Source organism: Lepidothrix coronata, unplaced genomic scaffold (genome assembly GCF_001604755.1).
Source record: "Lepidothrix coronata isolate B3197 unplaced genomic scaffold, Lepidothrix_coronata-1.0 Scaffold49, whole genome shotgun sequence".
NCBI classification, from domain to species: domain Eukaryota; kingdom Metazoa; phylum Chordata; class Aves; order Passeriformes; family Pipridae; genus Lepidothrix; species Lepidothrix coronata.
Window position 1 is genome coordinate 1,360,981 of NW_016690229.1, and position 12,079 is coordinate 1,373,059.

At 41.5% G+C, this 12,079-nt stretch overlaps 1 protein-coding gene across 1 annotated transcript in view; it reads right to left on the reverse strand.

Annotated features, from left to right (window-relative positions):
• Window positions 1–503: 503 nt before the first annotated feature.
• Window positions 504–12,079, reverse strand: part of BCAS1 (breast carcinoma amplified sequence 1) — a 43,191-nt gene continuing 31,615 nt past the window's right edge. The window contains exons 10-11 of the mRNA XM_017815191.1: window positions 6,854–7,120; window positions 504–1,600 (exon numbers count right to left, since the gene is read on the reverse strand). Of these exons, the coding sequence (XP_017670680.1) occupies window positions 1,526–1,600; window positions 6,854–7,120 (342 nt within the window). The 3' untranslated portion in view covers window positions 504–1,525. The remainder of the gene's footprint in view (window positions 1,601–6,853; window positions 7,121–12,079) is intronic.

Genomic DNA, 12,079 nt, shown 5'->3' on the forward strand with positions numbered 1-12,079 from the left:
AGTCACTGGTCCCACACAGATGTACAAGCAGGACATTACAAATCAGTTGGAGATCTGTAAACGGTCCCTCTTGATTGATATCACTTTATATGGCATGAGAGGCCCATTGTGCCAGGGAGGGGAACAGAAAGTACCATTAGAGCTGAAGAACCTTTTGTCTGTGCTCCCTGTGCATGGAACCAGCAGCAAGTTTTGGTTGTTCACCCCAAATCTGCAGGTTTGCAAAAGCACAACCTACCTACAGTGGCTCATGGACAAACAAAGCTCTTTACCTCTGTCCTCTCTGACTAGTTAGAACTGGATTTCTGTGGATTTTACAGAATTCTCCCCTGATTTCCAGTTATAATCTTCACTCCAATAAAGAATGAATAACAGCTATTCCCTCCACAGGCAGGGGTTGTATGTGCTCATTTCTGCCTTAATGTCATGTCAATCGTCAGACCACAGGGACATAAATAACAAACTTTGTTTTAAAATTAAAGCAGCAAAGGATCTTTTTTTCCAAAGGATAAGCATTAGTTTATTTAAAGATAAGGAGGTCAAAATATACACTACTGTATCATTCAGATGCTAGTGTGGATTAAAATATCAGGCCTGTGGCTCCCTGTACAGGTTTGCCCAGGACTGAACAAACAGAAATCTTAATTTTCTGTAAAATTTATTAACTACAGTTATTATAGGAGTCTTGTGAAGCAGGGAGGTGCCTGGACAGCTTTGATTTTGGTTTTTATTAGGATTAATTACAAGTACGGATATAAACAAATATCTGAACAAACAACTAAGTTTCCTATGATCTGAGAAACATTAATCCCAGGATTGTAGGTACAGCCTGGTGTTAGGAGTGCACGGGGACGTGGGTGCCCTCTTGTGTTCCTATTAGAACCTTAAATAGCTTTTAATTTGTTATCCCACCTCACCCAGACGAGAGAGACGCTGTCTCAATCACGTAAAGCCTTTACATTTTAGCGTTTTAATTTCCATTAATAACCAATAGGAAGCATAACTTTATAACCACTGATTCTATTATTCTGCAGGCTTTTTTTTTTAGCTAATTTCAGCTCTATTGAGAAACCACAAAAAGTGACTCGGTTGTTTTTACATTTGAGTATAACATTTATCAAAGGAGATTTTTGTTTTTCCTGGCTGCTTTAAAGCTCTCTAAAGCGGAGGGTTTGTTGCTCGTGCCTTGCTGCCCAATCTACATTCTTTTGTCACGTGCATTTTTTTCCTGCCTTTTTTTTTAGTTCACTGCCACCTTCCTACCTTACATACCCTACCCTCTACAGATTTAAAATCATCCACACGACCTCTCTTTAAACATACAACACGTTACTTGCTGATCTTTAGAGTCGCTTTCTAACATCTAAGGAACAAACCCTGTAAATGATATACCTTAAATGATACACCAGTGTTTGCTTTAGCCTCAGGCATTTGATGACAGCCATGTAAAGGAAAGGAATGAGTCATGTCTACTGCAAGGGAGCTCACAGAGAGCTGCTGAGCCTCCAGCAGCCACGTGGAGTCATTACTTGGATTTCCCAGCAGGTAGGATGGACACTGGATCTGTTTGCACCTCTGCATCAGACATCCTTTTGGAACCCTGTGGAATAAGAGAGAGATCTTTAGAAACACTTTCAAATACTTCAGAATGGTTAAGTCTGGAATTTTGTCTTAGAGTTTTGCTAGCAGACGTTTCCCACTCCTTTCACCTCCCTGCTTTTTTTCCTTTGCCCTTTATTTAATATACATAAGCATATGAGCACTACCTGCATCATGAGAATCCCAGAAATCTACTGCTTGTGATTTTGCCTAAATGTGTCAGTTATTTTAATATAATTTTCTCAATTGGCATGGAAAACAATTGTTTTCAGACACTGGACTAACACACCAGAGCCAAGCTGCTGTGCTTGTAGTACTGGGTTTTTGGCATAACTTTCTCTAAAATTTCCCTGGCCTAAATGCTTCACTGAAACCATGCTAAGAGTCCTTCAAGCATGATTAATAGTGTATTATAGCCAGCCTTGGTCTGCTCTAGGTTAAGGGAACATTAAATACTTTTATGCATGACAGGTATTCTACAATGTTAGAGTGATAAAGCTTCTCTTACACTGCAAATATAATTCTGTGTTTGGCACCAATTCAAGACACTAATCCAGCTTAGATGAAGGAAACGTATAGCTCCAGCTATACCAACTACATTTTTCACTGGTAACTGATAAAAACTTGGCTTTAGTTTAAGGTGCTTGACCTAATTTTACCGGCCTTGAAGTCATCAAAACCTCAGAACGTGACAGCAAAATGGACTCACAAACAGCGTTTCAGAGATCACTGTTAACAGTGCATGGGATGCCCATGCTGTTTGTAGCCAAATGCCCAAATCATTACATGCTAAACAGAAAAAACTGACAAAGCTAAAGGTAACTGCTGTGTGCTTTCCCTACAATGGGAACTGTGCAGATTCATATGTGAATTGTCCTTTCACACAGTCTGTTTCTGCTGGAAACCTGACTCATCACTTCAGGACAATTCTGTGTCAGACATGGAGAGTGAAAGATTTCAACTTCCTCACCCCTTTCAGGGAAGTAAAAACAGTGGGGTTTTTATACTGATTACACTCCACCTCACTGATCTTCTCAAATTTTCACCTTTGAGAATCTAAGTATGAAAAAGAGCAGCCAAAAATCACAATGGACTGAAAGAATCCCCTGTCTTAACTGTAACCTTGTGCAGCTCAACTGGCTGCAGTGGGTTTGCTTCTGCTTCCACTGATGTCGAGTCTGGAAGGTTCTCTAGAGCAGAATAAAATTTTTTGGCCATTTACGTGCAGCAACAAATCCATCACTTATCCATCAAACAATACCAAGGACCTAGTAATTCCAAATTTATCCAGCAACCCTAAAAACCTACACATCAGGTAAAAGATTTCCCACATTAAAAGAGTAATGGAGTCTGTCAGCTATAGCTGTTCCTGTCTGGGCATGAAGATATTAAGCCACTTCTAGACTAATCTAGGAAACAGGATGATACTATTTGCCATTCTTCCTATAAATAGGTGGAGGGAGGAGACAGGAGGGGGAGCTCATTTGAGATAATCCCCATTTTTGACTCATTTAGCACATTTGCAGTGGTGTCATGTTATTTGCTCATACTGCAGTCTCCCTGCTGCACCCATTTTCGAGGTGGTTGCTGATTAAAGCAGGAAGCTCGGAGGGAGACTGGCTGATGATTCTCGTTTAACTGGAATTTCCAAGCCAGGTGTGAAATAAAGAACTTTGTTCCTGCCCTTTTAACAGACAAATTCCAGCTCTGCCCTCGGATTCAGCAGCACAGGTACCACTGGCTCCTGTCTTGCAGCGCAGTGGAAGTTGGCAGCTAAGCTGGAATATATTATTTTGGGCAGAGCACTTTAAAGTGCACACGCAGGAATGTCATGGTATCGGAGTATATTTTTTTCCCAGATTTTACACAGGAGAAACCTGTGTCAGTGGGGCAGATACTCTGGGCAGAACAGGTCCCAGTAGTTTCCACATGCTAAGCTCTCCCAGCTTCTGACAACTTGAGCATGAGTTATTCCAGCTCAGAAAACAATGTCATTAACCTTTTCCCCCCCCCTCCCCTTTTCTGCTTCTTTCTAATCTAATCTCTCTAAGACTCACTAAATACATTTTATATAGCTTATAAATTAATCTCTTTTGCCATAGGAACAACCACTGGACCTTATCAGCTGTGCTGAAACCACGCAGGGCTGGAACACTCTTTGCTTGCATAAGTGGCGTCATTTGTAGCCAAAATTTCAGCCTTTGTTGGCCCCACTGGGAGCAGATGCTGGAACTGCAGTGTTCTCATCAGCTGCATTCCTGCAGTCTGACATCCTCTTGCTCTGTGCCCTTTCCCAGAGGAATCGAGATCCAGGAGAGAGTGGTGTTAAAATATCTGCTACTGAAATAGCAGAACGGGAGGAGCTCAGTGGGCACAGGGCACGGCAGCTGCTGCAGCCCCTGTTAAATATTTCCTCCTTCCCTTTTATCAGCATAAAGCTGAATTTTTCTGCTGACTTGCCACCAAATACTCAAGCTCTTATCTTGAAATGGAGATTCTGGCATTGGTTTGTGTGTGTGATCTAATACTTTGAGATTAATGATTACACCTTCCTGGGGCTGAGTCTGATCACCTGGGAGATGTAGATTATTTTTAGGAGCGTTGCAGAACTGGGTTTCTTAGGTATGGATAATCTTCCTGAGGATATTCAAAGAGAGGTGGTAATTTTTCATGAGAGATGTTCCATACACAGACCTCATTGTAATGGGTTTGTTTTTTTTCCCCCCAGCCACTTTAAAAGCACAATAAACTGACCAAAGCAGCTTAACTGTTATCAAATACTTTTTTTTAAGAGCCATCTTCTGTTAATGGAAGAAGGAAGCTGCAGGAGTACTGTTGGCCTCTATAATTGCAACACAAGATAAGGAGCTATACAGCCAAACTGAGGCAAGCAAAAAGATCTCACAGAACATCTCTACTTCCTCTACATTTATTCCGTGTTTTATTCCCCAAATGGTCTTTTTACCTCTTCACAATCTCCTCTCTTGATCTAAAAGCTTTTTCTTGCCTTTTGAATCTGAGACACCTTTCCTGCCTCTCTCTGTATCTCTCATGATGTTGCCCTTGAAAGACTGTTTCCTTGTTAACTTGCACTTCCTCATATCTTCCTTTCCAGAATAATTTTAGATTTGTAACTGTTGCTAAACTCTACGAAGGATTTTTGGATACAGCTTGAATGAATGACACTATACAAAATAAAGAGTGACTATCAACAGATAAACCCTTTCTCACACAGTGAGAACTACAACAAGGGAGGGCTTAACTTCAAGAAAACTTCAGACCAGAGAAACAAATCTCACTTTTCTCCAGAAATAATAGTGGCAGGTAACATTTGCCTAATTTCTAGACAACATGTGCTAGAAAAATGTGGCTGCCTTCATCCCCTCCAGCTGACATGAGATGTGTCACCACCATCCAAGCAGCTTAAGTAACAGCAGCCCTGCTCCTCCTGGAAGCTGGCAGTACCCAGAGCAGGATATGACACCCACACACCACGTTTGTGAGCGTGGATCACGTCACACCCTTGCACCAATGCTGGGCACAACGAAAATCCACACAGAATTTGGAGGCAAAGGGGGACTAAGAAAGAAAAACACGTGTGTGTGTCTTTGGTAGCTTCAGTCAGCTCACAGCTTCACAGAGCTGTATAACCAGTATCATCATATAACTCCGGCTTTTTCATGGTATATTAAGCAAAAGGATTTCTCGTCGTGGCTTCACTGGGAGACAAGATGAGCAGAAGCCAATGCAAGTTGGTTTTTACTCCAGGTGAGCTCCAACACTTTGCTCCATTGAAACTACAGGAAAACCCCACTGATCCATGGTGGACCAGGATTTTACCCCAGAAAAATGAGGCTGAACTGTTGCTAATCTCTACTGCAAGAAGTTATTTCTCTTTTGTTCTTAATTCTCCTTGTAATATGTCCTTACTTTGGTGATGCGAATTGCCCTCTGTAGGATACACAGTAATTCTGTGAAATGGTGCAAATAAAGCACTTCTTCTGATGTGGAAAAACATCTGCCTTGGAACGAGTCACACTGGTGTGCATGGCAGTGGCTTTATAACCCAGTGTCCTAACTGGGCTGGTTTCCAGCTCTGAGTCAGTATTTCAATCTATATTGCCTGACTTTTCTTCTTGAAGGGTTGCCCGGCTCTGCTTCTGCCCTGACAGCCTTAGAAGTGAGGAAGGGAGGAAGGACAAAGCAAGCTGCACACCTCTTAGGGCAGCCAGATTCACTAGGAATCATTGCAGGCAACAGACACATCTGCTGAGTTTCTTTGCATCACTTGAAAGTTGTGGTGAAGTTTGGTTTGCACACTAAGTTTCCAAAAGATGCTAAAAATGACCCCACAGCGCTGCAGATCCATTGTTGCTGTGGCAATGTGAGGAAAGAGGTTTAAGCTGCATCCTTCCAACTGATTTATAAAAAGCCTCTTGCCAAGGCTTAAGAGGCAGTCCCAGGTCTAACCTGTGCTTCTGTTTCTACATGTGCCTCTGAATACGGACAGGCAGAAAAATAAATCTCCATCTATTAAATGCTCTGACCAGTTGCACCAGTAACACCAAGTCTTCTGGAAACTCAGAGTTTCAGTGTGCTAAATTCTTTCATTTCTGCATTTCAGGTTTCAGTGAAGGGGGCACAGCAAATTTAGGCTAAGATTTAACAAAAGGCAACAAGAAAAAAATACCCTGTGTACTTTTTGTGTGCTTTAACGAGTCTATCACTGATTGCTGACACAAGGTGCTTATCTTGTGACCACTGTGCTGGTTCCTACCCACCCCAGTGGTCTCCTTTGGTTTTTTCCTTGCAGGGATTTCCCATTTTGCAAGGATATCCTAGCTGCTCTGAAGTAGACACTGAACCACCATCAGGGTGGTTTAGAGCAGGCAGGTTACTCTGGTAAACCAGCACCACCTCCACTTTTCCCTTATAAACACACCCTAATTTGTAGGTGGTTCAGTGCCTGCTACAGGAGCAGTGTAGTCATCCCCATAGCCAAAGCATGAACCCCAAAAACAGTGGTGTGGGAACAATTACAGCTCTCCCATAGCAAACCCTACCTGTGAATCAGTACCTTGAGGCCCAGAATTCCCTCCTTTGCCCAAAATCTTGCAGTTCTTTTGCCCAAGCCCTGCAAAGCTGCCGGTGAAGCTGCACTCCCTCCCAGCACAAATCCCCCATGGACAACAACCTACAGGCTGGGCGGTTAAACAGCTGGGAAACACTAAAAAGAGAAGGTGAATTAACATACAAGGCCCTTGAAAAACCCTCCCAGGGACTGCCTCTTCTCTGTCTTCTTGTAGGAGGGTTCCTTGGAAGCGTCTCCTCCGTTCTGGATGGAGTCGGTGTCGGCTGCCGGCTGCTCCCGGGGGTCTGGCTGCTCCCTGTTCTCCTGTTTGCTGCCCTTCTGCTTGCTCAGCTCCACCGTGGACTTCTTGTCTTTGGAGCTCTCCTTGCTCCTCTGGCCCACAGGGTCACCTTCAGCCGGGGCAAGTGGCCTCTCTGTGGCATTTAACGTCTGCAGCGGTGTCAGACAAGGGTTATTTTCAGTGGGAAATATAAATATTTTGGAAGGCAATCCATAAATATGTTATAAAAAAAAAAAACAACACCAAAAAAAAAGGAAAGGCCACCTGGCAGGGAGAAAGCCTGCTGTCCAATGGGTTTTCATTTACAGAGGTTGGGATGAACTCCTGCAGCCTCTGCTCAAGGGAAGGGCTCCCGGGGAGCTGGTGGAATTACTCACATGAGCAAAGACTGCAAGATCAAACCATCCTGCATAAACCTGCCTTATTTCTGTCTGTGTCTCTGCTGAAGCTGGTTTAGAGGCAGAGAACATGCACAGAGAGATGCAGAGTCACAAGGAGGCACTGCCCACTAAGACTCCTCCAGATTTTGCATCCCAAACAGTGAAAGTACCCAAAAAGGGCAAGGGAAAGATTTGGGAGAGAAAAGAGGCAAAAGGTACCATAAAGCAAATGATAAAAACAAATCTGCTGCAAGACTGCAACACTCTATCCAAAAATTAACGGGACAGGGTTTGGCTATGGAAGGCCACAGCATCTTAGAAAATTTCATGTACAAGTGCAAAAGAAGAGACAGCAAATCTTCCAAAGAAACACAATCACAGAGCAAACTATTCATAGTATAGAAAACTTGGAGAAGTGCAGGATATGTTTGAGGTTCACAGGAGAAAAATCATATGTGACAAACAAAGGATCAGACAATGAAACTGTCACTGTTTGGAGAGTAGCAAATGATGATGCTTTGCCTGGAAATCTATTTGCAAATGGGATTTTCTTTTTTTCTTTTGCAAAAAAAAGGATCATATTGCTCTATCTATTAACATCATTAAAACAGCACAAATTTGCCAGGTTGAAAAGGTTGCCAGATTTCCAGGTTGAAAAGCTGGAAATCTTACATCTCCCCCCAGGGCATGGCCCAGAGCTTAATGCTATTTAATTTTTACAGCTTTGGGGATTTTACTGTTAGTGTTGAAATATTTGCTGTTCTTCTAGGGGTTTTGTGCTTACATGACAGGCTCAGGTTTCACTAAAAACAAACACATTTTTAGATACTGTGATTTCAGAGAAAAACCTGAAGGTAGAGGCTCTAGAGAAACACAATGCAAATACTCCTCTTGTATCTATTTTTAAAAATACCCTCAAGCCATTCTAATTTTGGGGAAACAAGAACGAGAGGGGGTAGCAAGGCTTGCTTTTTTCACTTGATTCACCTTTCTTCCACACCCAATCTTAAAAAAACCCAAATTTAAGTTATAGAACCTGCAAACATTTAATACATTCAGTCTTGACCAGTAGGCTCAAGTCCTTCACAAAACAATTGCTTGTGTTGAACTATTTCTTTGTCCAAAGGCCAGACATATGTGGGTATATATTTCCTTACATCTGGGTTTGTCTGCCCTTAGAGTTAAAAGTCCAGTCAGGAGCTTGTCTTTGCTCTGGATCTGCAGGATGCAGCCCCTGGAGAAGCCATGGAGATGGAGGTGATCAGTGGCCTCACACACCACCTGAGTGTCAATACTTTATTCAAGCAAATTCAGTAATTCAGAATAAAGGAGAACTGTCTTGTGAGGCTGCACAGACACCACACTCTATGTGTGTCTTCTTCACCTCACCTGAGAAAAAAAGACCTGTTCAGATGCACTTTTGAGTGGCTCAAGTGATGCAGGTGTTTTCCCAGCACGAGGACGAACAGAAAGTCAGATTTAATTGTGTCTCCCTCTGTTTCACTCAGTTTAACTCTCAGTCCAGCTGCTGCTCCTTCTTACTCTTATTTGTCTCAGCTTTTGAAATGTCTCTTTGGTGCAGTTGCAAACGTGCACGTTCAGTTCAAAAACAACCACAGCACCCAAAATACAGCTCTGAGACTGAATATAGCTCTGAGACTGGACACCTCTGAGTTCAGAGGTGCCAGAACAACCTCTGACCCTTATGAACACTCTGTGAAATCTGTGGGTTTGCTCTGTGGGTGTAAAATTAGGGTCTTCCTCACCACACGTGCTTGGTTGTTCAGGACTGAGCCATGAGTGGGATGCAACAGGATTATTTCTACGAGCAGGTTGGGCCTTTGATGTTAGTCAAACAAAACACTTTTTAAAAAATATTCATAATACATTTTCCAGGCAAAATAAGAGGGGGAAAAAAACCCCCACTCCTATCAGATAATCTCTTTGAGGTGTTTCATATTAACCTTGAAAGGCAGGAAATTGGCATATTTGATATTGATGGGAGCAGCTCAGGAAATACGAAGTGAAGCCTATGAATAATGAAACATGTTAATGTTTCTTATTCTAAAGGGTGAGCTGCACCTGACAGATTGCTTTTCCTCTCTCAACGCTGGCAGTGCAACAGAAATAGAGAAAGAAAAGATGAACAGCAGAGTATTTTCCCCATCGTGTTACAGGAGACCTTAATCCAAGGCTGATTTTTGAGTGAAAAAGGCAGACTCCGAAATTTCTGCAGATTTTGTGTCAGTGCTGTAATAAATTTCTGTAGCATTCAGAATGGCAGTGATGGAAAGTGGAGAAGAATCACAGCATTCCAGGGACATAATGGCATAATTCAAGGAGATCCTTTCACAGAAATCCCCCAGAAAAGTCAACATCAGATCTAGTTTTCACTGGGCTTTTCTGTGTAATAAAACTGTTCTAAATTTACATCAGGGCAAGGGAGAGAAGGAGGAAGAATAGTAAGGTGATTTACAAAAATGGAAGGCAACTGGCTGCTAATTAAAATAATAAAAAGTAGATCCAGGACTGTAACTTTTAGTGTTTTACCCAGATCACTTCACAAAACTGTTGTATGAAATAAGGAGCAAATGTCACAAGACAGGACTTCTGTATTTGGGATGCTTTTAGTGACTAATTCATAAAGATTAACCTTGGTGTCATAAGACATAATGAAAATAGGAAGAGTGAAAAATAGTTTTACCGTTAATTAAAAAAGGAAATTCTGAAATGTCAGTTTTTAATACAACTTCAGTTTTTCTCTTAAAGAGCCTTGTTTTACCTTTGATTACTGAAAGATTACTCAAAGTAGTCCTTCTGGGTATCTTGCCTTGCAACAGATGAGGTTTTTGTTCTCACACAAGGTAACAGTATTTGTATTTCTAATGAAAATATAATTTTTCTGAAGCATTTTAAAGGCATGCAGAATATAATGTAAATGTCACATCCAAAGTTTTGGCTTAGCTTTTATGAACACAGAATGAAAGAAACAAAAACAGAATAAGAAAAAATACTACCATGGCTTTTGTTAAATTGCAGTGAACAGTTTTCATTCTCAGTTTCATTTCTCCTTTACAGAGTTTGCACGTAAATGATCTTTTCCTCAGAAGACAAGTAAATCAACAAAATAAAAATAATTCTAGCTGTGTGTATTTAGTTTCACTGCCTAAGCCAAGCTACATGCAGAAGTTAAAATAGCAGCAAGAGAGAGGAGTAAACCTGATTGTAAACTCACTAATTGATTTAAGAAAAAAAAACAGACCTGGAAAAAAGTTTGGTGTTTGTTTTAAAATCTGATAGTGACCCTTTAAAATCTTGTATAATAGCACGAATAGGTAAAATAAATAGATAAGGAAAGAAATCAACGAGCATGGAGCAACTTTTCTCTCGGTGATTTTTACATTTCAAAAGGCAGGATTGTATGGATGGAGGTGGCAGGAACCCATCACCAAAAGATGAAAAAATCCAGGCACTTACGTGGTGACTGGGGCCATTTACCACTTCGGAACTGGCTGTCCCTCCATCACCCTTGACTGACTAAAATAACAAAGGGTTACAGGACTTCTAACAGGGTTCATTCACTAAGAAGACACACATGAATAAAGGTTTGATTTAAGGCCGCTCTTTGCAACACTAAAACAAAACCAGACGCTTCAGAAACTCCACCAACGTTTCTGAAATACCCACAACCCCCAGGTAGATTTTGCAGGTTTTTTTTCCTGTCAGTCTGTTTCTTGCAAGTCAATTTTCCCATTAAGAAAAAAGGAGAAACTTGAGCGAGGTCTCAGTGGACCTGAGATCATATCAGTCCTAAACAAGACAGTGCTATCAGCCCTGCCATTGCAGTTTTCTAGGAAAGAGCTTTTTTTGCTTTGCAGAGCCAAATCCATCTCACAAGATCTAGTGGGACTTCCTCTCTATCCAACCATCCCACTAAGTGCATGTCCTGTGAATAATTAAAACCCACTCAGCTCTATAGGTGTATTTTTATAATTTATCATCAGCGTCCATTTATTCCCAATTTTTGCTTCCCAGTTTATGCCTGCAGTCTGTACACATCTAAGTGATAGCCCTCCTTGGTGCCCACTCTTCCCAATCCAAGCAGACCCTGAGGCTGCAGCGCTGAGAGAGGTCACTCAGAGCAAACCTTGACTCTGAAATACCTTTTTTAAGGTACAATCCCCTGTTTCCATTTAGCTTTAAAAATGAGAAAGCCCTGTTTGACAAAACTAGCTCAAGGAGTAAATATCACAAGCTTTGTGACAGTTAAATTAAGCTTTAGTCACAATTAGTGCCACAGAAAGCACAGGAGTGGAGTGTACATTTGTAATTAGGAGCCGTGTTCTGTGGTATTCCCCTGAGTGCTGTACAAGCCACAGAGCTCAGCAGCAAAGCGTAAAATAAACTCCAGAATTTCAAAGAGCCCAAATTTAAATGTCATTTTTCATTGCCTAAGTTCAATGAAAACAATGAAAGGATGTGACTTTTGTTCTAAAGATAGATCAGGCGGAATTGTGGTTTTCTGCAGCTTGTAGATTTGTAACTTGAAGCACAACAGTGTCAGCTCCATCCTACAAATGGTGTTATTGCAAGGACCTATTTCGGCCCCTGATTTTCCTATAAAACCACAGAAAATCAATATGTGCCAGCAGCAGGATAGGAAACCAAACCACTCCGTGACAATTCATTACTTTTGTGGGAAAAATTCTCTCCGGAACACGTTGTTGC